At 43.3% G+C, this 27586-nt stretch overlaps 1 protein-coding gene across 2 annotated transcripts in view; it reads left to right on the top strand.

Moving 5' to 3' along the window:
• adam19a (ADAM metallopeptidase domain 19a) overlaps positions 1-27586 on the top strand; it is an 89609-nt gene that overhangs the window by 50908 nt on the left and 11115 nt on the right. For both annotated transcript variants that reach the window (XM_030723204.1, XM_030723205.1), the window contains exons 4-15: positions 7005-7086; positions 8181-8257; positions 14898-15081; positions 16051-16116; positions 16765-16836; positions 17383-17549; positions 19067-19151; positions 21640-21782; positions 22086-22263; positions 23600-23689; positions 24347-24542; positions 26933-27041. In XM_030723204.1, the coding sequence (XP_030579064.1) occupies positions 7005-7086; positions 8181-8257; positions 14898-15081; positions 16051-16116; positions 16765-16836; positions 17383-17549; positions 19067-19151; positions 21640-21782; positions 22086-22263; positions 23600-23689; positions 24347-24542; positions 26933-27041 (1449 nt within the window). The remainder of the gene's footprint in view (positions 1-7004; positions 7087-8180; positions 8258-14897; positions 15082-16050; positions 16117-16764; positions 16837-17382; positions 17550-19066; positions 19152-21639; positions 21783-22085; positions 22264-23599; positions 23690-24346; positions 24543-26932; positions 27042-27586) is intronic.

Consider the following 27586-nt stretch of genomic DNA (forward strand, 5'->3'; position numbering starts at 1 on the left):
ATTAATACATGGGTAGATATCGGTCCTGCTGATGGGTTAAAGACCTTCTCTCCAGCTCTCCTAGAGTAACTGTCTGTCTCCTGGGATCTCCTCCACCCTCTGAGTCTGTGCTGGGAGACACAGCAAACATTCTGCCATCCTGGAGGAGTTGGACTCCCTGTGCAGCCTCTGTAGGGTCCAGGTATCACCTCATGCTCCCAGCTGTGACGCTGACCCTAGCCAAATGCAAAACTGGTCTAAAAAGATGAGCAGGGAAAAAAGGTCACAGACTTCCACCTGGAAAACTTTCCTGTTTTGGGGGTTGTCTCATTGTTGCCCCTCTAGTGCACCTGTTGTTAATTTCATTAACACCAAAGCAGCTGAAAGCGATTAACACCCCCCTCTGATACTTACTGACCAGCTCAGTATCCCAGAAGTTTAACTGACTTGATGTTAGACTCTGATTAAAAAGTGTTTTTTTTTTAGCAGTTATATATACATAGATGGAAAATTTGTGCCCATAGACACAAACAGGAAGCTCCACCTTCATTAGTATTTCACACAATGCGGCTGCAGTGTTTTACAACATTGCACCTCATGTTCTCACGGAAATTTAGCCTTGAGGGGGGAAACCTTTCTCCAGCTTTTAATCATAAAAGCATTTTTTTTTGCTACATTTAATAACAGCGTTCAGTCTAGATAGACTGCATTGAAATCCAGATTAAATTATGGCAAAATCTCACGTAAAACTATAACCTGCATAACACAGACCGGCACAAACTGTCCTTTAACTGTCATAATAATAGCATCAGTTTTTCTTGCCTGTGGGTTGCTTGGTTACGTGTACTCAGTGCAGGTCTTCAGTGTCAGTTTCAAAGTAAGAGTGCTTTGGGTCACAGATGAAGGCTGCAGATGTGTCTCACCTATCTCATTAGAGTCTGTGGTTAACCTCATCCTTGGTGTCATGCCTGCCTCACTCTGATAAGCTGCTGTGTTTCAGAGAAGTGAGGTATCACTTCCCGGCACTGCTCGAGCAGAACCAGTACTGTGACATTTCCTGTTGCTCGGCATAGAGGCAGAAATGAAAAAGAACAACTCGACAGCGAATAGAGAGGTTTTTTTTTTTTTTTTTTTTTTGAGCATGGGGGGGGGAGCGCACTCTTCAACTTTCAGTTCTCACTTCCTTTAAATCTGCAGTGACTTCAGGGTTTGATTCCTGCCTGCAGTGCAACAAATAACACACATCTGACCGATGTGTCCTTTTTTATCTCACGATCTTCCGTAAGCTGCGTCCGTGTGTTGGTGTGTGAATGGGTGAATTGGTTGTCAGTTGCTGCGTCTGTAACAAAGCAGCGCTCTCTGATTTATGGCTGATTTAGTGGAAGTCAGCACATTTTGCATGTCAGTAACATTTTGTTGCAGATCAAAGGCAGCGCTCACTGGATTTAATGTTCAGCATGTTCCATTCAGCTCACCCAGTACAATAATACTAATAATAATAATAATAAAGTCACTGACTGGCATTCCTTCTTTCCCCCACAAAGCGAGCTCTACGGCTGAATAAGGCCTCCTTAGACAGATAAGTGTTGCAATCACTCACATTCACGCAGGTCACTTTCACATATGCTTGTTTACGCTGTTGTCGTGCTGCGCTCATGTGGCTCTGGCTGCTAAGGAAGTGAGAACAGAAGCTTGTTTATATCAACTGTCAAATCAGACAAAGGTCAGGGCTGTGTGCTGTTGACTGTTTGGTAGGATTTACTTGCAGACTGAGTAAATACCTGCAGGCGAAGACAGAGAACAAGGGCCAGTGTGTGCTGATGGAGAAAATAAAGTTTCATAAATATTTTTTCAGGATAGCTTTTATTAGTGTGACTTAACAGTTTGCACAGAGAAACTGTTGTTTTATGTCACAGTGGGAATCAACTCTGTGAAGCAGATTGATTCAGTGGTCTGACCCAAGCAAAGTTACTTTAGCAAGCTCTGTAGACACGTACGTGTGCTTTGGATTAAAATAGAAATGCCAGAGTAGCAGGCAAAACAAGGGAGGTAAGAATTTTCCAAATCCACAACTCAGTCACAACTTAAAGGGAAAAAGATGGCTGGTAAATGGACTGGTTCTCCTTGGGGTGGCTGTAGCTCAGGAGGTAGAGGAGGTCACCTACTAATTGGAAGGTTGCTGGTTTGATTCCTGGCTGCTCCCAAGTATCCTTGGGCAAGGTACTGAAACCCAAGTTGCTCTCTGATGCAGCCGTCAGAGTGTGAATGTTAGACAAAGCACTGACAGCCAGAGTGTGGCTTGTGTATTGGCAGTGAAATCCTCCAGCACTGATCATCATTGTAAAGAGATACAGTGAATTCATCTTGTTGACCTCAGCAAACAGGAGTAAAATAAACAAAAACAAAGAGAGCATCACACGTCACAGCCATCGTAGGCACATGTGGCATTACAGAAAGTGTATGGGGGTATGATTAGTGCTGCAAGTGCATCTCTCTCTATCCTATAAATGCCATAGGTATGAGAAAAGCTTAATAAAATGTGTGCTGGACTTATAAAGATACAGTGCTAGTTAATGTGTGGCAATCATGCATTGAGGCTTACAGAGAGGTGATGTGGAGATCAGTCCCCATACATATGAAATATGTCAGGTGGAGAAGTAGAGGCAGAGAACCATGATTACTACTGTAAAAACCTAAAGAGACAGTTCACTCAAAATCAAATACACATATATTGCCATGCAGGGCTATTTATCCACATATATAATTAGATATTTTTGGTGGGACTTGCCCAGTAAGATATAAATATAATGGAGCTGGCACTCACCTTGTGCCAAAACCTACCTTTACATGTACCACATATGTGTGTAAATTATGAAATCATGTCTGTCAGCTGACCTAAACCGACCAAAGGGATCACTGCAGGAGAAAGAATCATGGAGTGTCCTAAAGAGTTTCAGCTGCATTTTAGGGATCGGTTCCCATGCCTGTGGAAGATGTAGCATTTTAGTGTACGGAGTAATGCGATGAACGTTTCATGATGTTATAAATGTAGATTATAAATTTCTTGTAGTCCAATCCTTCCCCCAGCTGGAAACTGACAGCACTGGTTGCTCGAGTCTCAGACACATGGCACACACACTGATAAATACTCTGTTGTACTGTTTTAGTTTGAAGGTCATTTATCAAATACAGAAGGCGATCACAGTGGGTACCACTTCATTCAGTGTTTACTGAGCCTTGACGTTCTTTAGGAGAGTTACTCACACCCTTTGTCAGTTTTTAATTAAGCCGTAGGAGCTGTTTGACTATGATCGCTGTCTCTACACCATCCCTTTGATGAAGTGCTGTTGAGATTTTATCTGGAATGAGTTGAATTCACACACTCTTGTTGGTGCCTCAGCCTCAGTGGAGTTAACTGTAGAGGACTGCCACATAAGACAGTCTTTTTATATAGCAGAGCAAATTTTCTGCAGTAAAAGAGGTGAGAAAGCTGTATTATGTTCTATTACGATTCCTCTCAATGAATAATACAACAGGGCCCCAGGGACCAAGTGGAGATTGGGCTCATCTTTTCACATCTATCTTCCATTTTTGCCCAGGTATCTCCTGCCAGAGCGTGTCTCCTGCCCGGTCAGTAATTCAGCCGTGCACAAAGGCAGAATAAGGCCAGGCGTTCTCAAGATACCGCTGATCCATGCATCTGTGGCTCTGAGGAGTCCGGGGACATGTTGGCATTTCACAGGCCGCACAAGTGACAAATGTCACTTTTTTTTTCTCCTGCAGGCTAAAATGAAGCCAGTGCATTCCTGTTATAATGTAAACAGTGAGAAGACATCAAACAGAATGCTCTCTTTTTATCTTGAGCAGCAGCAGCCAAACCACCTCCTTACTGGAACAGTAACAAAAGCTTGGACAAAATAAAGTTTGCTTGTACCAGATAAGAATTTGCATAAATCAAATTTGATGCATTTAGAATGAAGTCATATTTTTTTTTTTCTTTCTCTGTTGCTCTTTGTTGTCAGCACCCAACTCCATCAACATGAAAGACTCCAGTCCCGCTGATCCAGCTTTTAATTTGGAATGGAATTATGCTTTTTGCAAGACAGGAAATGTCAGAATACGACACAGGAGATGTCAGCGAGCGGAGAAAGAAAGGGGCGGCGAATGTCACTGCAGCTTTGTCTGACTTTGCAGTTGCTTTCAAGGCGAGATTCAGTGAAATGAGAGAGGTCTCACACTCCAGGCAATTAATGCCGTAGCTCTGAATTTAAATGACTGTGTTGAAGGAGCTTGTGTACCCTCTCTGCCAGACCTTATTATGGAGAACAAACGTCCTTAAGCCCGAGACTTTGTGTCAGTTTTATTTGTAACCTCACACTCTCATCCAGACATTGAGAGCAAACACTTCCAGCATGTCTGCTAGCTAAACTGTGTCAAATGAAACAAAGTGCTTTATATTAAACACCCCTTTACAGTTTCTGAGGCTTTCCTGCAGATCAAAGCAGCAGAGATCCTTTTGTAAAAATGCTTGGATGGGAAAAATTCAGAAACACCACAGCGTATATTCTAGTCCTCCAAACAGCAGCGCCTTACGTCACTGTACACTGTAAACCCAGATTTTGATTTGACTTAAAAATATTGAGTTCATTTTACTTAAAATTGCCCAGTATGTGAACATTACTTGCTAATGTTGAGTAAGCTGAACTGTTTCATGTCCTTTTTTATTTTAATAAGTCCAATCAACAGCTCCTACTGAAAGAAACTGAGTTTATATTACTTAAATATCCGTCGTTTCGCCACATTACATGTTAATACTGAGCAGACTGTACTTTTTGATGGTCTATCTTATTGTAATTATGTGTTTGAGTTCAAACAACTTAATATCAGGTTTTGTACGTGCTAAAAATCTAGTTGATACCAGTTTTAACAGACGAGCTTAATGAGCAGCTGCACGGTGGCGTGGTGGTTAGCAGTGTTGCTTCACAACTAGAATAGCTATCTAATAACCTGGGTTCGATTCCACCTTCTCCCAGGCAGAGTTTGCATGTTGTCTGTGTGGCTCTGAAGACATGTCATTAACGGGGTTAGGTTAATTGGTCACTCTGAATTGCCCGCAGGTGTGAATGGTTGTCTGTCTGTGTTAGCCCTGCAACAGGCTAGCAACCTGTATGTGGTGTACCCTCTGTTTTGCCTTATGTCAGCTGAGATGGGATAAGCCCCCCCCCCCCCCCAAAAAAAGGATAGGGGATGAGGTTGGATGGAAAAATATATGTGATGATTGAATAAAGGACATATTTTAATTTGTCTGAACTATAAAAGATAAGTTTGGTCAATTAGAACATACAATTTAGCTCAGTTGGTAATGGAGTAGTGCTTACTTAACAAGCTGAGTTAAATAAATGGGTGGTAAATGATTGATTAAACTAAGCATCTTCAGTTACTGAAACTCTGACGTTAGTACATTCAACTTAGATCTTTTACTCCATTCTAAAAGGACCTCAAGTACATTGAACATAGTCCTCTGCACTTATTCAACTGATGCTCATTACTTAAAAAATGTAAGGCAGCAAGTTACCTTGTTTTTTTAAGTAGATTCAACTTCTCCGGGTTTACAGTGTAGATCTTCTGGATAATTCCATTCAAATTTTCTTCTGTATTTTATCCTGGTTATTTTTTTATCAGATGGGTAAATATTTAAGAAGGAGACCATGATGTGGACCTGAAACTCATCATTGAAGTTTCTTTAATTTTGTAATATCACAGGTGCAAATTATGGTACAGACATAATCAGGCTGCAGACGGAGAGATTAAGGAAAATATATTTTACACCATCACTGCTTCCATTCAGGGAACATTGTGACTGACTGAGTGCTAAAAACAATGTGGATTGTATGTTATGAGCTCCACAGTCATCAGATCTCACCCAGCTGAACCTCTGCAGGACATTTTGGAGTGACATATCAGACCAGATGCAGAATATGTTTTTGGAAGAATGGCTTAGCATCATGATTCACAGCAGAAAGGCTCTGGTTTCAAATCTCTGTGCCTGCTGCAAGACTAGATATACTCTACATGTCCTCCCAGTCCCTGTGCGGGTGTCCTCGAGGTGCTCCGTTTTCCTCCCACAGGGTATCATAGTCGCCTGCATCTGTACTTATCATTGGATTGATGAAAAAGCACATTCTGGTGAAGGAATTTAGTTACAGTTAAGACTAATCCAGCCCTAACTATAAGCTTGATCATAAAGGAAAGTTTTAAGCCTAATCTTAAAAATAGAGAGGGTGTCTGTCTCCTGAATCCAAGCTGGGAGCTGGTTCCACAGAAGAGGGGCCTGAAAGCTGAAGGCTCTGCCTCCCATTCTACTCTTAAGTATCCGAGGAACCACAAGTAAGCCAGCAGTGAGAGCGAAGTGCTCTGTTGGGGTGATATGGGACTATAAGGTCTTTGAGAAAAGATGGGGCCTGATTATTCAAGACCTCGAGGAGAAGGATTTTAAGTTATATTCAGACTTTAACAGGGAGCCAATGAAGAGAAGCCAATATAGGAGAAATCTGCTCTCTCTGGTCACAGTTATGACTCTCACTGTAGCCTTTTGGATCATCTGAAGGCAGTGGCGACCCCTTGTGACAAGGGAGCAACTGAAAGTAGCTTCACTACAGAAGAGGCTCTTTAACCTTTGTATACTACACTCCTGATGCAGTGTATTATATCGCAACATCACTGGAAGATGACACAAGGCTGAAGTGAAATAGCTGTTGCCAACTTGGCCTCAGTTTCCTTTTTTGGTTACAGTGTATTTGATAAACGGGACAGCAACAGCAGACTAACTGGAATTTGTAATATTTGTGTCAATGAAAATGAGTTGGATATTAAATAAAGTGTTTTTGTAATCTTGGCCTCAGTCTGTTTTTCTTTGATCTGCTCTACAGTCTGTGTGCTGACACACTTTGTCACACTTTGAAGGGATTTTTAAAGTTGATCTTTTTTTTAATTACCCACCTTTTTCCTTCCTCTTTCTTTCTCAGCGAGCTCTTGGGTCAAGACTTTACAGAGACCTACTACACAGAGGATGGGCAGCCTGTGACTATGACCAATCACAATTACACTGTGAGTATAAAGCAATAGGAAGAGGTCAATATCCATTATAGCTTCACTTTACCCAAACTAATGCATCTGATCATGAACGCTGTCCTGATCCTAACTTCAGCTCCAGTTCTGTCCTAATCCTGAACCGGAGCTTTGAACAGACATGTCATATCACCATAACAAAACTTTGATGCATACTACACGGCTAAGCACGGCTGCAGACCAAAACACATCTTTGTACCACATGATGACACTTTGAAACAGAAAAATTTGGAAAAGGAAATTTGCTTTGCAGGCAAATAAGAATAAAAACATATAGAAAACACAGACACATGCCCTCAGAGGAAGAATGTAATGACATAAATATGATAAATAAATATGAGTGCATGAAGTAGCAACAGGGGGCCGAGGGTATAACAATGGACATCCATATTCATGTGAGGGTTATGCTTCACTAACCCCCTCCTTTTAAATTCCATGAATGGGTTCATCTGTAAAATCTAAGTCAATAAACACTGATATTGTTAAATCTTTACTGATCACTTCCTCTGCAAACCACCACCTTACTGTGGTGGAGGGGTTCGTGTGTCCCTGTGATCCCAGAAACTATGTTATCTGGGGGCCCCGCCCTGGAGCCAGGCTTGGGGAGGGAGCTTGAGGGAGAGCGTCTGGTGGTCGGGCCTTAGCCTGTGGTGGCTGGCCGGGCGCAGCCCGATGTAGAGACGTGGGCCTTGGTGGCCTCAGAATCTCACTGCTGCTTTTTGTGGATGATGCGGTCCCGTTGGCATCATCGGATGGTGGCCTCCAGTACGCTGTGGAATGTTTCACAGCTGAGTGTGAAGCAGTTGGTATGAGAATCAGCACCGGAAAAGGGTGGAGTGCCCACTCCGGCTCTGGAACAAGTTGCTGCCCCATGTAGAGGAGTTTATCGAGGTCTTTTTCAGGAGTGAGGGGAGAAGGGAGCGGGAGACTGTTTGTTCTCTCCCATTACTGTCACATAACTCAAGACTTCCTGCATATCGCTCCATCACAGCAATAAAACACTATTGTAGCTTTGTAGAGTTTTTGTGCTAATGAAATGTGCAGCTGATGATTCCAAGCCCTTTCTCTTTCAGGATCACTGCTTCTACCACGGCCATGTAAGAAGACATCCAGATTCCTGGGTTGCACTCAGCACGTGCTCTGGAGTCAGGTACAGTCCACAGGCAATTAATGACTTTCCTCTTGTAGCAGATTGTGTGGTCTCACTTAGTTGTCACTGAGGAGTGTGATAATATGTAAATATGTGTAAATGATAGGGACACCGTTGGAAATGTGAAGGTGTAAAGGGAAGAGGTTGTGAAGATAGGTGAGTTAAAATTCCTGGGAACAGCCATCCAATGCAGGGGATTTGTGACAGGAGCCAAAATGAGAGGGTTGTGCTATGATATATGCTAAAGTTTTCATTGGGAGTGACGAGGATGAACAAGATTAGAAATGAGGAGAGGACAGCTCAGGTTCAGTGGTGTTCAGAGAAAGTTAGAGAGGCAAGACTGAGATGATTTGAATGTATGCAGGGGGAGGGAAAAGATATTGATAGATATCGAACAAAGGATGTTGAACATGGAGTTCTCAGGCAGGATGAAAAGAGGACGGCCACAGAGAAGATTCCTGCATGTAGTGAAGGAGGACATGCATCCAAATCATCCACATTATTGAGTTATAGTGTTCCAGTGATTTCCACAGCCACAGGTGTATAAACCAAGCACCTAGGCGTGCAGACTGCTTCTACAAACATCAATGAAAGAATGGGTCGCTCTCAGGAGCTCAGTGAATTCCAGTGTGGTGCTGTGATAGGATGATACCTGTGCAACAAGTCCAGTCCTGAAATTTCCTCACGACTAAATATTCCACAGTCAGCTGTTAGTGGGATTATAACAAGGTGGAAGAGATTGGGAATGACAGCAACTTAGCCATTAAGTGGTAAAATCACAGAGTGGGGTCAGAGGATGCTGAGGGTCAGAGTGCACAGAGGTCACCAACTTTCTGCAGAGTCAATCACTACAGACCTCCAACCTTCATGTGGTCCTCAGATTAGCTCATGAACAGTGTGTAGAGACCTTCATGGAATGGGTTTCCATGGTCAAGCAGCTGCGTCCAAGCCTTACATCACCAAGCACAATGCAAACTGTCGGGTACAGAGGTGAGAAGCATGTCTCCACTGCTCTAGACTCCAGTGACGAATCACACCAACTTTGTGGGAAAATGTTTGTGTAGATTCTCAGTCATCCAAGTCTTGATAATCTCAAGAGCTTGAAAAAAGATGTCTAGGCCTAAATTTTGAAGAATTTAAATACCTGGTGGAGAGTCCCAGGTATTTAAACTCTAGTGGAGGTTGCCCCCTTTGGAGGTGGACATTGACCCACTATTAATACATGTCATGACATCAGCCAAGGTGTGAAAGGTGGGTCTCTATCACCAGGAGTTTCAGGTGAAAGACCTTGCCCCACCTTATTATGTGACCTATTGAGGTCGCCTGAAGTAAGGTGTGAGAGGGGGTTGAACCACCCGGGTAGGGATCTCAGGACTATATTGCAGATAGCTGACAGCTGTTGTAGTAAGCTACCATCTCTGTTCAGTGACGTCGTTCACAGTGGACATAGATGGCCTCTTTTATTCCTCTTTCAAACTTCCTTCCTGGTTAAAAACATGAACACTGGCATCCTCAAAAGATCCTTTTAAGCAAGTTGACCCAACAACTTGCTTAAGCTAAAAAATGAGGTGGTGTGCTGGGGCAGCGGACCGAGGCATCTCCATATGTGAGATTGTTGATATTCATTTCTCCAATGGTCATTCCTTTTGAGGTCATGGCTATGTTATGGAAACCTTTATACATCATTAGTGTCTTTTAATTGGTTACCTGTATAATGTTATGGAAATCCAAAATAAATCGATCCACACAAACAGGTTGTCTTTGGGAAAAGACACCCCTAGGTGTCAGCTGCGCTTTGAACCAACTGACCCGAAAGGGGACGATCAATCTCATCACCATTAACCTAAAACACGGTGCTACAAAACAGATAAAAACAACCAGAATCATAAGCACAATTAACAGTAGAGTTGCACCAAAGTAGAGTCCCAGCCTGGAAACTGGAGGACAGCGAGTCAGAAAATCCAAACATGTGGGAACTAAATTGGTTCTTGTAATATCTCTAATTCTTCCATCAGTAGCATGTCCATCAGCATCATTATTCTGGATGCAGGACCAACAGTCCGCATCAACAATCATGCACATGCTGCCTCCAGATACTTATATGCTGTAGTTTGCTGGTGGGGCTTGTGACACTATTTTTTACCTGAAAGGAATCCGATGACCCAACAACTTGCTTAAGCTAAAAAATACAGGATAGTTTCTCTTAAATTTCAGATGGGTATAATTTCAAAGCTCTCATATTATTTAATTATGAAAGAATTTTGTGGTGCTTCATAGTAAACTTTCAGGTGTTAGAGGGTCAGTACAGTTTAATATCACATCTGTTTTACATGCCGAGGCTTGTTCTGCTCCCCAGAAACACTAAAAATGCCATTACTGCAGTTTTATCACCACACCGAGGTACCAGTGTTCTCTCACAGTGAAACTCCTGTAAAGGAAGTCAACTTAGACAGCTTCTGTATTAGTTACAGTGTTGATATAATTACTGAAGATATAAAACACAAAAAGACTTTGATAATGAGTCATACACATGCTACTGAGGCCTCTGTTTGTTAAATGAACAAACCACCAAATTGCCAAAATGTATTTTTCCTCCAAACTTCAATCATCCAACCCGATAAACACAGACAGGAGTCAACAGCAGAATAAGCTGTTTGGCACTGGCAGAGAAGACTTGGCGAGTTTTCCATGGGCAGAACCCACATACAAATGCATTTTCCTTACAAAAGTGGAACAATTTAAGGGGAACTAAAGAGGCTTTCCAACAGTATCAGATTTATTGCCAAGAATCACTGTTACAACAAAGAAATAATCAGCCAAACACAAATTTCCTTTCATTCTGGTGCGCAGTTTAGATGACTAAAACTAAACCAACTGAAACCATTTTGGAAAGCAAAGTAAAAATCAAATCAAATGAGATATTATCGGTTTAAATATTTTGCTAGTTTGGACAAATTTCTTATTATAGCTTGCCTAATGATGCACATGTTTACTGAAACTGAGTCAAGTGCTTTCAAAAAATGGTGTCTGTTATTGTGCAGAGTATCTTAGCTCTTGCCTGTGGGATATGCCCTCCATATAATATGGATGGCGTGCCTGTCCCTAGAATTATGTGATAAACAAGGCATGGCTGGAAATAACCAGGTCTGCTAGATCAGATCAAACATTTCCCATTCTGACACACTGTCTAACCCATAGGTCAGTTTAGCATAATGGGGATAGAAATGTTTAGGCAAATGTGGTTTGTTATTAGGACCATACCAGGAGGTCATCTTAAAAAGTGCAGCCATTTTCCTCCAGAGCTGTTTGTCAGCATCAGTGGAAACCTGTTGCGTAGCGGTGAGTGAGGCTGGTGTATTAGTGCGAGTAAGGAGTTGTGTGTGACACCTCGTGCTCAGCTGCTACTCAGACAGCCACAGCCGTGAAGAAACTGGGTTGGGGGTTGTTAGTGTGAGCGGGAGTCTTCCACACAACAGCAGCTTTTGGCAGAAGGACGGCACTGAGCAGTGCAGCCACTTTGTCACAGTGCAGAATAATTTAGCATCAGATTTCAAAACTTTTGCAGGGACGACGCCCCGAGCGCAGCTGGAATCAGTGTAAATGTTATCTTCATGCTTCGGTGAGTCCAACCAACTCGGCAGCTTGTGCTGAGCAATGAAAATGCAGAGATCCAGATTTCAAACTTCACACTGCGTGACAACTGCATTCAGGCCGGTGGCTGGATGGTGAACCTCCTGCAAAGAGAACAACATCAGGGAGAGAGGCAAAGAGAACGTTCTTCATCCAGCACAGCAACATAATTATACTCTTCCCTACTAACAGGCAGCAGTGTGGCAGGATTTAAAACATTAAAACCTTTAACTGTGTTTAGCGTGTCAAGCAGAACTGAACCACTCTGCTGCTGAACGATTTGACATCTTGTGCTCTAAAAGAATAAGTAAAACTGTATGGAGAACAAGCAAGGTTAGAGCAGAATAACCCACAGTATCACGGGAAGCCATCACGGCCTTGTCAGCTAAAGCAGCAGCTCGTACGCTGCGAGGCAGTCCTGCTGCGACAGCATCGCGCTCTGCTGAAAAACAGGCATAGCTGTGGCTTCTTCCTCTGACTGCAGTCAGCGTGCTGTTGTGGAGAGTGGTGCCAGCTGAACAGCTCTTTCTGTGCGCACAACATCAGAGAAAACCTTTCTGTAAATATCCGGTTGGGAACAATGAACAGGATAAGCGGAAGCGAATGGATGGATGGAGAATATGGATGCATCCTCTATATTTTTTTGCCAATCAATGTTTCTGCAGACAAGAGTAATTTGGCCCAGAGGAGTTTTGTCAGTGCCGTGCTCTGACAGTGGCACACGGGGAGCAGAGTCTGACACATCAAACGTTACGCTGTGTGGATTTCAGCTGCACAAGTGCTGCACCTTTGTGTTGATAGTAGCAGGTGATAATATGGCCTTCATTTCTGCGTTCATCCTTGTAACACTGTTTCTCAAAATCACGATCTATTACAAACAGTTAATCCAGCTCTTTCACTGTGTAAGGACAATGCAGGAGATAACCTCACTCTCACACCAGACTCAGCCAAGGGATCCCACTTTTCTGACACTAAATTGTTATGGAAATCTGTAATACATCATTAGTCTCATGGTTACCTGTATACTGTTATGGAAATCCACAATAAATGGATCTCCTTGACTTTGTAGAGTGCAGCAGGAGCAGCAGCAGCCTGCACGGTGTTTGACAAAGAATAACAACAAGCATAGATTCATTTATAGGAATCAGTTATCTATCCGCCATGCTCACAGAATCAGAACTTTCCATGAAAGGATATTTTAGAGGATTAGAAGAAGACATTAACATGATAGTACAGAGCCATGAGAACACAATAGCAAAGTACAGAGAATGTCAAAATGTTAAAGAGAAGTCTGAAAATCATCTCTGTGTAGAGATTAAAGAGACAGCACACATTCTTGGCAGCCTCCATAACTGCAGTCTCATCTGTAAGCTTGGATTAACCTGTGTGAACGTGCTTTGTGTTCACTGGAGGCTGATTATTAGTTTGGTATTACGAGTCTCAATTCCAGTATGTTTCAAGCATTACCTGCTTACTGGAACCTTCCATACTGGAACCCGGGACTCTCCACCTGTTGGGTTTTAGAACTGAAGAAGCCTCTTGGATGAAAGGTCTTCAATAAAGAATGAAGAAGTCCGCTCGCCCTTTTTCAAGCTCTTGAGACAACTTTGTGGGGACGGTTTGGGGATGGTTCCACAGAGCAGCTCCATAAAGACATGGATGAGCGAGTTTGGTGTGGAAGAACTTGACTGGCCTGCTCAGAGTTCTGACCTCAACCTGATAGAACACCTTTGGGATGAATTAGAGCGGAGACTGTGAGCCAGGCCTTCATCCAACATCAGTGTCTGACTTAAAGAATGGTCAAAAATTCCCACAAACACTCCTAAACCTTGTGGAAAACCTTCCAGAAGTGTTTCATGTCATAGCTGTTAAATACATTGAGCTGCTGCTCTGTGATTGGCTGACAATTTGCATTAACAAGCAGTTGAACAGGTGTGCCTAATAAAGTGTACTATATGCATGTATAGAGAAGTGGAGCACGCACCAAGTAAGCATGATGCTTTTTAAAATTTATTTGAAAATGCTAATTTTGGCTGCTCCTTTTCACAAAGGGTTCCACAGCAGGCAGTTGTGCATGTTTGATTTGGGAGAGTTTTATGTTGGATGCCCTTCCTGATGCAATCAGGTGCAAACCACAGGATCAGAACAGGAAGGTTTGATTACACTTTGCCAGAAAACATCTAAAAGAGCCGCCCGACTCTGGAAGAAGAACAGATGAAACCAACAGTGACAAAGAAAAGTACAGAGAAGGAAACAACCATTTGTCTCACATGGTGGGAACATGAGCCAATGGAACTGAGTCAATACTGTTTAGCTGGTTAGTGAGTGCTGATAGAGTGAAGGGCTATAATCTCTTGAAAAAGATAATCTGTGCATTCTGTAAAACCTGCCTGCAGTCGTGGAAGTCTTCTCCCACTTTTGGTCATCTGGATCAGGTCCTGGCACCATGCAGCAGACATCTTCCCAAAGAGATGCAGCTGCATGCAGAGCATAAAGTATTTTCTGATTAAATGTAGATTTAATGTACATCATTCTTGGTTCTTCTTGAACTGGGAGAACCTACCTTGAAGATGGAGACCCTGAAAAGACTGTTCTAAGAACTCTGGTCTTTATTCCTGCAGTGCAAAAACAACTTGATGCTTCTTTTAACCAGAATTAAAGCAAACCAATGGTGCCAATGGTGGGATCAGTGGACTCAAGGCTGCACATTGCCACAGTGTGATTCCTGATCTTGCTCCTGTTAAATGTCACAGTCAGAACCTTCAATGTCTGTTTCAATGTCTTTTGATTCAAGACCGAAATGCACTTTCATTTTCAAGCATACACTGATTAAAAGATGACTTCATTTCACAGGGACAAATCAGGCATTTTCAGTGTGGATTCTCACAGCGATAATCTCAACAGAAATATGCTGTGTTGAGCTTTTTCTCTCTGTCCTAGAAGAATGTATTGTTCTATCTCTGTTCTGCCTTCAGTTTAAACACCAGGACGTTTTTCCCCGTTTACACAGAGGTCTGATATCACTGAATTCTACTGACACCTACTACCTGGAGCCAATCAGCAGTACGGATCCTGTCTACCACTCACTCTTGAGTACTGAGGACCTGCCAATTAAAGGTGGAAACTGCGGCCACATGCATCACGCCACACAGTCCAACCTCATCTCTAACCTGCTCTCCTCATTTCATTCAAGGGTGAGTCTCCCAGACTTCAGCGGCGCTCCTTTTCTAGGAAAACAAGGTTAGACTTCATTAGGCTGAGGCAAAAATGACATTAGGGTTTAGTTACAATACAATTTAACTCTAATTAGTTCGATGCAGTGTGAAGACACAGATGGCATTTGAGAAATATGCTTGTTTACAGAAAAGCTCAGTAACAGCTTCATCTCTACGTGTCCAAAGAAAAGCAGCCGTGCTCCAACTTTTACCTGGTTTCATTAGCACGCACATGTCAACACGCCCCCACTGATCCCAGACCAGCAGTTACTCCCCACATTTACACACAAATATCTGTTCGTTTTAGTGCTTTCATTTTCAAACAGACTCGTTACTTTAGGTTTAAGAGATTTGAGGGAGTTATTTCTCATCACTGCGCGGCTTCAAACATCAAACCAATCCGAGCCTAAATGGAGGAACAATAACACATAAAAGCTAATCTTATCGGTATATCCTCCATCACCGGGCTTATCTCATACAAAGAGATGAAAGAGGCAAAAACATATAATTTATGCATCAGTTATAGTGCTGTACTCAGGGGTTAAAGTGGGCCAGAATGAGCGCACATGGGAGTAAGCTGTGGTTGCCGTACTTCAGCTTCTAGTTGGTGCTGCTGAAGAGGAGCGAGCGTAAGTGGAGTGATGTGTTGTGGCAGGTAATTTCAAATGCGTCGTTTCTATCAGCTCAGCAAATATCAGCAAACGCACAAACTGTTTGTGTGCAGTTTGTCACGCAGCTGAAGGTCCAGCTGCTGCGTTTCCAGGGAGGGAAAAGAGAGAGAGAGAAGTTCACTCAGAGATGGAGAACGATGGAAGAAAGACTCCTCACTGACTAACTAGCAGGGGCCACTCTCCCCGCCTCCACCTCATCTCTGAGCGTTTGAGCTCATCGCTGTCCAGGACAGAATTTATAACCATGTTTCTCCATCTTTCTTCTCATTAACGGCAGGTTAAAAGGAACACCTGGGGCACAACTAAATACATAGAGCTGTACATTGTGGCTGACAACACACTGGTAAGATGACTCACACACTGCCTTACTCATTCCTAAACAGATTACTGCTGCGCACAGTCGATTCCCACATTTGACATAAAAACACAGGAAAATGGAAACAATGATCTAATTCTTGATAATGAAGCTCCTGACAGTTCCAAGCTTAATAGTCACAGTTAGGCAAAAGTACACAACGTTATTTGTCTATTTTAATGAGGGAGCAGATTTAGGTGAACTCTCAAGGTGGAAGGGCTTTCCAGTAGAAATCCTGCTGCAGTAATGAGATGCCACGACTGAATAAAAGCACACTTTGGGTTCTCTGCTTTGCATTTAATGCCATGGTAACAGAGCATGCGGAAAAACTAAACAAAGCACCAGCACTCGCTGACGGGTTTCCCTCTGAATGTTTATTAAAGGATAAAACAGGTACGTTTCAGCTGTGAACCGCCGTCAGCAGGACGCTTGTTGGCTTTAAGTGTCCCTGAGATCAGGCGGCTTCTGCAGTGTTCAGAGATCCAGGGTTGAGCGCGCTGTTACAGAACATGTTGATTAACAAGAACACTGTTGGTTCTGTGAGGAAATGTTAGGATCGGTCAGTTCTAAAATCATATCTATTTTTCCTCATGGCTGACATGCATGACCAACTTCTCCCTATATTCAATCCTGCAGTTCAAACAGCAAAATAAAGACTATGGGAAGACCAAGGCGAGGATAATGGAAATTGCCAATTACGTGGATAAGGTAAGGCTGACGGCTTCTGCTGGGAGAACAAACTGATTCAATAAGCTGTTGTTGCTGGGTTGATGGTTGCTGGGTTGATGGTTGCTGGGTCCTCCATGTCATGGATCAATCTGATAACTTTTATGCTCTAAATACATTATTAGTTATTGAAAAGACGTACAAATACAATATTTCATGTCACTTCACCTCTCAGCGGTTTTCAGATTTGCCATGTGGACAAATGTAGATCTGATTCTCAAGAAAGACACAAACTGTGAGCAAGTTTCCTCCTTCTGAAACAGCAGATATGATTGTTTTGGGCCCAAAATCATTAACTCATCATGAGTCTTTGTTATGATGATGATTTTACAAACATGTCAAACACCTTAAAGTGTCTCAGATTTCCTGTGAAATGCTTTACAGAGAAGCTTCTCTCCATTCTTTGTCACCATCAGCAGCAGAAGGACAGATCGTGCTTCAGGGTTCAGGAGAGGACCGAAAACAGGAAGCAGGAACAAACTGAACGAGCCAAAGTAAAGAGCTAATTCTTCTTGTGTCTCTGTTCAGTTCTACAGGGCTCTGAACATCCGCGTGCCTCTCATTGGTCTGGAGGTTTGGACCGACAGAGATCAGTGCATTATCACCGAGGAGCCAAATGCCACCCTTTGGTCTTTTCTCCAGTGGAGACAGAAGCTGAAAGCTCGCAAGAAGCACGATAATGCTCAGTTACTCACGTAAGAAACATGGCAACACTGAGCCAACACTAAACACGCAGGACAGGAGAGCATGTTAGCGTGGGGCCTGTGGCCTCTGTCTGCAGCTCCTCTGCAGTGCACTTAGGAGCTTTAGTTACTTTCATACCTGCTAGAATCAAATAATAGTTGAGTTTTTTTAGTCGAGCTCACAGCTGCTGATCAAGTGCACAGTCTGAATGTGCAGACTGCGGTCTTTGTCCAGACTGTAATTTTTCAAATATGTTATTATCTGTTCTCTGTGGAATTGTAATAGTTATAATGTGCAGGGCTCTTTGCAGTCCAGGGAAAAATAAATATACCCAGTGATTCAGTAGCTTTTGAACCACCTTAGCAACAATAACTTGCAGTAATCTCTTTCTGTAAGACTTTATTGGTCTCTCACATCATTGCGGAGGAATTTTGGCTCCACTTTCTCTACAGTGGGGCTCCAGTTCACTGAGGTTTGCAGGCTTTTACTGTATTAATTAAGGTCCCCCTCCAGCAATCATGTTGAGGTGTGCACTTTGCCTGGAACACTGCAACATATTTTTCTGCTGTAGAGTTGTCGGTGCACATGGGGTTGTTGTCCTGTCAGACAGACGGCCTCACATTTGGCTCCAGAATACTTTGCTATACCGAGGAGCTCATGGTTGACTCAGTGACTGCGAGGCTGCATAAGAGCCTCAAATCACCACCTCTGCACCGCCGTGTTTGACACATGACGTGAGGTGTTTGTGCTGATATTGCTGTGTGTTTAGTTGTTGCCAGATGTGGTGCTGTGTATTATGGCCGACCACCAGATGCAACTTTGTGCTGCCAAGATCCTTTAGAGAGAAAAGGGTTTCTTCTGGCAGCCCATCCAAACACGCCATGCTCGTTCAGTCTTTGTCCAATCATACTGTCGTGATCTTTGACCTTTAACATGCTAACTGAGCCTTTCAGATCTAATTCTCGGTTTCTGTAACTTCTCTGAGCGTTGCACAGTCTGACCTTGGGGTGAATTTGCTGGCATGTCCACTCCTGGGAGGACTGTGACACTGTGTTAACACACACCTGCCACATGTCCTCGCGCTCCCCAACCATCATATGATGAGCTTCTGCGCGGCTCCAATGACACACATCAGCAGCTGTGGGTCACAAACGTTTGCAGCTGGTTTTAGATGGACTGAACACCTCAGCACAGCTGATACCACAGGGTCTGATTTGCTTTCATCCATCAGGAAGAGCTTGATCCTGTTTTAGGATGTTGGGAGACCACACAGTGAATCCTGGGTTAGTTCATGCTCACACACACAGCCACGGCCCCTCCTGGCCCATCTCTTTGGGGCTTAAACTGCTAATAATGTCCATTTAATGGACTGATAACATTCAAAGCGGGTGACACAGCTGGCTGGCTGCCTCATCATTGCTTTGTAGTGTTTCTGCATCTGCAGTGGGTGTGCAGCCACTGTGGATCCCTAACAAAGAGGAGATGGAGGTGAAGTGATTTCTCTCTCGTTTGTGTGTCTGTGTGACAGAGGCGTGATATTCAAGGGGACGACGATCGGCATGGCGCCACTGGAGGGGATGTGCAGCCTAGAAAACTCTGGAGGCATCAACGTGGTACGTGGGGACAGAGTTTGCCTTTTTCTTTCTTCATGCTTTTCTTTCATCTTCCTCCTCCTCGGCCTCCTCCTCTTTGTCTTCATTGTCACTAATCAATATGCTTGTATTAACACCCGATCAAGGGCGTGTGTGACAGCCATTATTACAAACCGGAGGGTTTTTTTTTCCCTCTTTAGCTCCTTGTTTAGCTTCGAATGACTCACAGCTGACATCAGCCTGGTTTCCAGCAGCATTTAAAAGAAGTAGCTCAGAAACCTGCTGCAGTCTATCAGCTCAGGCAGAGACGGCCGCCGAGCACAGCAAAGCTTTTAGCAGTTCGATATTCAGCTGTTTGTTTCCTGCTGGAAAATAGATCACAGTTCCTGACAAGTTGGCATCACAAACATTAATAACAGTTAAATATCCTAAAGCATTCGGTGCAGAAATATGCTAATCTCTCTAGAATACAGTGTGATGTTGAGTAAGCTGTCTTGTGTTTTTCCTGTTGACTGTTTTTCACACAGTTAGTAAAGTTGGTGTTTGCCTCAGAATAAACCCCACTGATTTTACCCCACGTGAGATCACCACAGTCTGGAATAATGGATTCAAAATGAATCCATCAATAAAACTACATAAAGTAATTCTGCAGGACTTCCAGAAAGTCTCTGTTGCAGTTTCTGTAGTTTTAATGCACATCTTTCCTAATGGCCTGCAGCTTACAGGTGTTCACTCTGCAGTTGATTAAGCCTGTCTGACTGTATGAGCAGAGAAATTGTTAGATTGGCCAAGTTTGATTAGCTTTATGAGGCCGTGCTGTGGGCAGAGGTGCGCTGTCTCTGTTTGTTAGCACCCAGTTTTCTCACAGCTTTCTAAACATGTCTCCATTTTTTTGGTTTAGAGGGAACATAATCTTTTATGTCTTGTTCTTTTTAATCCATTTATGCGTACAATATTCCTCATCCATATTTTGGTAATAGCCTGAATTTTACAACTATTCTTTCAAGTTTTTATTTAGATAAACAGGAGGTTGGAGATAATTAGCTGGAGTGATGGCGGGCGATGTGACAGGCAGAGCGTGGACCTAAACGCAGCACTCGGCTCACAGATGTTAGCTTAAGAGGCTTTATTGTTGAATATCTCATACAAAAACGTCCGCGGGGCAGAACCTGGACAGGTAACCCAGAAATCACCAAACAGGAGCAAACAAACACACCATCAATATGTACACAACACAGTTAACACGGACGCTAACGAGACAACGGGAAGCAAACAAATGAAGGGAAACGGGAATCAAATACAAATGACTGTAAGTAAAGACAGGATTCAGAAACCGATAATGAACGAACTCAGACACACAACAGAAGCAGTTCAACAGCAGCAGAAGCTTAATGAATAAAACATGAATCACTGGGCGAAGGCCGAGGACCCTGACAGAAACAGGGAGATGCAGAGACAAGAACTTTGTGGAGTTTATAATGCTGAAGGTTACTGTGCACTCCAGTGAAGTGTCTGATTCACTCTCTGTGTTTCTGAGGTTTTTTTTGGGGCCAAATACACCAACTTAAGGGTTTAGAAGTAAAAATTTCACATTATTCAGGCCGTGTTATTTTGCTCGTATAAATAAATCCTGTTTCAACTGTTTCAGATTCACATTAAAAGGATAAACAGGTCTGAGTGAAACGGTTTTATTGTGTTTTTTTTGTTGTCCTTGGGCGCACAAAGAGCCCCCAGCTTCAAGCTCTGTTGCCACAGGTTCGGCTCTTTTTACCGACACGTTAAACTCTGATGACAAACTGCACACTTTCTAAAAGTCACAACTTTGAACCATAGGTTTTGCGTCATGAAAAATGTTTGTGCGTGCGTCAGCAGACTGTACGGAGCTTCGTTGTGCAGTTACTGTAGTCCAGTCTGTCACTGAGCATAAAGCTCGTTAGTGCATAATATTTGTAGGTCTATTTGTTTTCAGGTAACTTACTCAGTTCAGCATATTTGTGCAGCATGACTGTAACTACCTTTTTTTTTAAATTAATATAAAACAAAGGAAAGTTGATTTTATCCAGTTATCAGCTGTTAGCAGCTCTCTGACAGAGAGAGTTGTCCTTTAATCCTCGTTGTTTAAAGACTGAAGGAGTCAGGTGATGGTTTGTGTTGTCATTTTATTTCTGAATTATCATATAACAGTTCTTCTGAATTGAAGAAAGGTGAGTTCATATTTTAAACTGTTGCTCTGTGACCGTGAAAACCAGAGAAAAGGGCTTTGTTGTCACTTAAAAAGAGGAAAATCTCGTCTAACTTAGAAGGAAATGAACGGGGAGATTCCCACAACATGAAGGAAACGTACATTTGCTGCATATAGATTCAATTCCCCGATGCACGTCTCATTCATGGCTTGTCTCCCATAATAAGCTGACCCAGCCATGAAGTCAGCTTGCTCTGATGCACCCATATTTAATCAGCTTGCACTCCATTTAACTCTATTTAATGCCCCCCCCCCCCCTCCCCACAGGACCACTCGGAGCTGTCCATTGGTGCCGCAGCCACCATGGCCCACGAGATTGGACACAACTTTGGCATGAGCCACGATCACGACGGCTGCTGTGTGGAGGCCACTGCTGATCAGGGAGGCTGTGTGATGGCTGCTGCCACCGGGTTAGCCTCAGGCTCTACACAACGCTGTTCTAGTTGTTGCTGCGAACACTCAGACACATGAAAGCAGTCCCAGCAGCTACAATACCAACAACACAAACAGTCACTCCATAATATTTATCTGATTTTTTGGTTTCCCCTTAGATACTAAAATGTTAGCTTTCCTGCTTAACTGCAAACACATTATTGTTATATTCCACTCAATATGTTTTTTTTTCAGTCCCTGTATAATAGAAGAATGGCAGCATATCAGGAATAGTTTGTAGTTTCTGTTGCGTGTGAATAAAATGAAAATGTCTCTTCCAGGCACCCGTTCCCTCGAGTCTTCAGTCACTGCAGCAAACGCGACCTGGACAGCTATTTCCAGAAGGGTGGGGGCATGTGCCTCTACAACATGCCCAACATGAAAGACCTGGTGGGGGGCAAGAAGTGTGGCAATGGCTTTGTGGAAGATGGAGAAGAATGTGACTGCGGAGAACCAGATGTGAGCACAGTTGTTAATTTGAAACCACGAGTATTCCTATTACGACACTAACGACTTCACGTCACTGTATTTGAGATGCATCTATTAACCCTTTTACTACCACAGGGGTCAAGGTCACCAGTGACCCCTGTGGTAGTAGAAGGGTTAAACTGTATCATTGAAGAAATAACTGAGAATGTGACATCGGGACTGCTGCTGCAGGACCAGCTTCACCGGGAATATCAGATAATCATGCAGTTATCATATCAATCAAACAGTCTTAATTAGAGCAATGCTATAAACACTGATGTCATGTGACCATCAGCTTTGTTCCAGTGATATTCCACCTGTGACTAACTTCCAGCTGAGATGAGAGTGGAATATTTCATCAGTGATGCAGCGATTTTCACATTTTTCCTCATATTCATTTTCTAAGTGACCCTGTAAAAATGTTTGTGTTTGTAGGAGACGCCGTCCAGAATATTATCATTAGCAGCCTGTTAACACTTAGTGAGAAACTGTGGAGAGAAACTGAGACTCAAACTAAACTGGAAGCCCCAGTGATGCAGCATGATGGTAAAAACTAAATGCCAAGCAGGGAAAACACAATGCACAGACACTGCTTACAGTACATTGTTGTAGCCTGATGTACTGTGTCTTCAGTTTCCATGAATATGTGTGTAGTTAATTTTTGCTTGCATGTAAAGATCATTTGAACAACTGAGCAAACTGTGTACCTCACTATTTTTTAAAATTGTCATCTAAGTGTGTTACTGTGATGACGGCTTCATTGTGAGGCCCACAGGTGCACCCAGCCTCAGGTTCCTCTCAAACTCAGATAATCGTGTTGTCAGGTCCAAATGTTTGTAACCTAATTACCTTCCTCAGATGGAAACAGTGGCCAAACAAGTCAGGGTTGTATATTTATAGTGCAATCTATGAGTATTCACAGTAATAATATTTATTTTTATGATTAAGTATTTGCTTTTATATAACTGTGTAGTGAAAAACTGACACTGTAGACTAGCCTGTAAAATGAACTGGCCTGAAAGGGGGACACAGTTACAGTTTCAGTGTGTCTCAGCGTGTGGGCGCTCATACAATAACATGATTACAATTTTTTCTTGGTAAGAACTGTTTTTACACACATTTTATAAATATACACAACATTAACACATCTCAGTCACATCAAAGTGATTAAACAAACTCTTTAAATCCTTAATGAAACCTGTTTTATTTGAATATTGTTTGATAAGGTTGTTTTATGAAACAGTTTTTTTTAGTGTATACATTTAGAGAGATCAGTGTTTGAACCTCAGTGTGTGTGTGTGTGTGTATGATTGTGTGATTGTGACAGGAATGCGACAATGACTGCTGCAATGCCAATAACTGTACCCTGAAGGCCGAGGCCCAGTGTGCCCACGGAGTCTGCTGCGAGGGCTGTAAAGTAAGTGAGACAGTTTAATGGTTAATATGTAATATATGTGTATTCATGATCTTGTGTCTCTGTGGTATGATGTCATCACATCCATCTCATAACTGAAGGATCGCTGGTTCAATCCTGGGAGGAGAGCAAACCCAGCTTCAAGGTCGCAAACACATGTACTCCCAGTGCAGGTCCCCAGACTGGGAGGGTTGTATCAGGAGATGCACGTGGCATAAAAATGCAGTTCGATTTCATTTAAACAGCATCTAATTACAGCAGAGGTTGCTTCAAATGTTATGCTGTAAGGTGAAGAACCAATAAAATCTCAACAATCACATGACCTGAGCAAACAAATGTGTGGCTCCATCCTCTGTGCTGACGCCTTATTGATTATATAGTTTGTTCTTCATACTTTCACCTGTTTTAATTCATATTTTAGTGTCCTCTTCCTTTGCCCTGATGAGTATTACAAACACAACAGTTTCTAATGTGTAAATTGAATGAAAACGTCAGAGAGGATGAGCACAGGAAGGCATTTTCTCGATAAAGAAGCTTGAATTAACCTGCTGCACCCTCCCTGCCCTCACCCTGCATCAGTTTGTTGAACCACTGTAAGGATGGCTCTTTGTGCCTCCTGCTCCTCTTTTCCCCTCTCACTCTTTGCTCCTGTGTGTGCAGTTGAAGCAGGCAGGCACCATGTGCCGGGGCCCAGCGGGGGCATGTGACCTGCCAGAATACTGCACCGGGGCCTCTCCTTACTGCCCCGCCAACGTTTACCTGCTGGATGGCACCTCCTGTCAGTACGGATTGGCCTACTGCTACAATGGCATGTGCCTCACCCACGAACAGCAGTGCCTGCAGCTCTGGGGTTACGGTAAGGAAAAGGCTTTCTCGTGCAGCACACCATGATTTTACACTGATATGCAGCACATGGCCTTAGAAGACTGCCAGCCCTGTTTAAAATCCCTAAAATGAGGGATTACAGCCCCGTTTTTAAAGGTCAGTGTTTTCATGTCAGGATTAAAGCACCAAATGATCCAAACTGCTGCTAACAGATCCTGCAGCAGGTCTTCTTCACTGTGTCAGAGCTGATGGAAGAAAGGCAGAGATGATCTTCAGAACATTTTTATTTCTGTTTCTCAAAGTTATTTGTTCAGCAGCAGTGTGTGTGCGCGCTTTGCTTTTTACCCTCCTGCCAGATATACCACCTGTCTGCCCCTCCACCTGTCAGTCTGCCCATGAGGTTCTACATATCCAGTCTATAGAGCCTAAACCCCACGGGGTTGAACCGTTAAATCTGGCACGCACTCTTTACTCTTCAAAGATGTGCAGCATGATATTTGTCCTAATTTAGCTTCAGCTGCACCTTCAGTCAGATTTAATGATTTAATGATCAGTGATCAGTGTGTTGTGTTCAAAGGTTTATACAAATAATTTATTCAGTTATTACTAAAGTAAAGTACATGTTTCCATCCATTCATTTTCTACAACTTATTGGGCGCCTGGTCGTGGGGGCAGCAGCCTAAGCAGAGAAGCTCAGACCTCCCTCATCCCAGCCACGTCCTCCAGCTCATGCAGGGGAACACTGAGGTGTTCAGGCAAGCCGAGAGATATAATCTCTCCAGTGTGTCCTGGGTCTAACCTGGGGCCTCCTCACATCAGGACATGTCCAGAAACCTTCACCCAGGAGGCATCTTAATCAGAGGCCCAAGCCAACTCAACTGGCTCCTTTCAATATGGAGGCATAGCAGCTCTACTCCTAGACCTAGAGGGGGGGGGGGGGTCGTCAGCATTGAACCGCTCCAGTAAGAGCTGGACGCTACCGCTCGACAAAGCCAACATAACCATTTTATCTGTAGCTGGGATCATCAAGCTGGAAGCCTTCCTCCACTAGAAATACTACTCAAAAAAATGTATGAACAGAATTGGTGACAAAGGGCAGCCCAGGCAAAGGCCAACACCCACCAAAACCCACCAGGCATGAGTCTGACTTAATGGTGGCAAAGCAAACTGAGCCCTGACTGCAGTTGTACGGGGACTGAATAGCTCATAACAACAGGCCAGACATCTGATACTCCTGCAGCACCTCCCATCGATCCCCTGAGGGACACGGTTGAATATCTTCTCCAAGTCCACAAACATGTATGCTGGTTGGGCAGACTCCTACACATCCTCAAATATCCTCGAGAGGATAAAGAGCTGATCCAGCGTTCCACAAAAACCAGTTTGTTCCTCCTGAATCTGAAGTTCAGATGGACAGATGGACTCTTCTCTCCAGTACCCTGGTGTAGATCTTTGCGGGTGGTTGAGGATTCTGATCCCTGGAGTTGGGAACCACCACCATAGTCTGCCAATCCAGAGGCAATGCCCCAAATCTCCATATGACCCTGTAGAGGCATGTCAACTCTGATAGTCCTACAACATGCGGAGGCTTTAGGAATCTCATGGTATTGGGAAAAGCTTGGAACAAAATAGCAGGAGAGAGACCGTTTCCACTCAAACATGTGAATCTACACACTCAGAATCACCATTTAACCCGACATGCATGTGTTAGGATTGCGGACGTCTCAGACCTAAAGATCTGAACCGTCGAGCTGTGAGGTGACTGTATGAACCACCACGCTATCAACACAGAGGCCATTTGGAAAATAGCCACAACCTCCAATCTACTGATATTTTTAATGACTGATGTTTTTTGATGGTGCAGGAAATCATGTTGCTGCTCACACCAGACACACAAGTGTGGGTTTTACACACCACAGACTCATTTCTATTATTTGAATGCATTATTAATTAAACTGTGTTAATTAGCTTTGGGCACTTGTTTAGGGTTGAAACAGTACTGGGTTAGTTTTGGAAAGAGATCTCAGTTTGGCTTAAAATATGTCTTATAGCTCAGTGATGCAGTCCTGCTTTGTCAATATGTTGTGCAGACAGGAAATACACACATGACAGTTTGTGTCCATGAACTCCTACTGTGCTGCTAATCTCAGTAATCTGTGAGCTAGACTTGAAGTCTAATGTGCTTTTAATGGTCAGTGCTACACTTCACTGCAGTGATGTCACCAGTGCCTCTGATTTTGTAGTTGCTCCATCTGCTAATCTCAGCTAATTGAACAGGTGGTAAGTGGGCTGGTATTTCTAAAGCTCTGAAGCCCTTTTAGAAAAAAAACCACCCGTTCACACACCCTTACACTGATGGACACCACTGGCGTTACACACAGCCTGAGTGTGGAGGCTCACTTGGGTGTGTTGTGTTTCCAGGAGCTCGACCGGCCCACGACGCCTGCTTTGAAGATGTCAATGCAGCAGGAAACGCTTTTGGAAACTGTGGGAAAGATGAACACGGCAACTATGTGAAGTGTGAGAAAAGGTAAGTGAGGCTGCAGATACATAATCGCTGCAGCAACACATGAATGTCTTTCCAGGTTTGCAAAGTGGGTTCAAACCTGGTGGTCCTTCTGTGCTCATAGTGGGCTGGCTGAAATGATGGCGCCTCCAACATGTTATACAGAGAGCTGTGGACTCTCACTGTTGTATCAGTCAAATTTGGATTCATCTCTCTGCTGTAAGACCTGCTGTCACTGATTTTCAGTCCACTTGTTGTGTGATGTGGCAGACCTCAGCCTTCCTCCCTGTTTCCCTTCCTTATAAATGGCTGTTTGACGGCCACTGAAGCTCCTTCTGAGACTTTGATGAGTAAACAGTGGACGGATCACCTGCAGGGCCAGATCTCTTTTTTTTTTGCTGCACTTTTATGTACTGTTTTTGTGCTGTAGCTGGTTTTTACACTTGCCTCTATTCGTTTTGTCCTTCACTTTTCTAGTTTCCTTAGTTTTTTGTAGGAACACGCAGCACACCCTGCTGAGATATGCCAAATTTTCAGCTCACAGCTCTTTGGGAATCATCTTGTTGGTG

Source organism: Archocentrus centrarchus, unplaced genomic scaffold, assembly GCF_007364275.1.
Source record: "Archocentrus centrarchus isolate MPI-CPG fArcCen1 unplaced genomic scaffold, fArcCen1 scaffold_24_ctg1, whole genome shotgun sequence".
Taxonomy (NCBI): Eukaryota; Metazoa; Chordata; class Actinopteri; order Cichliformes; family Cichlidae; genus Archocentrus; species Archocentrus centrarchus.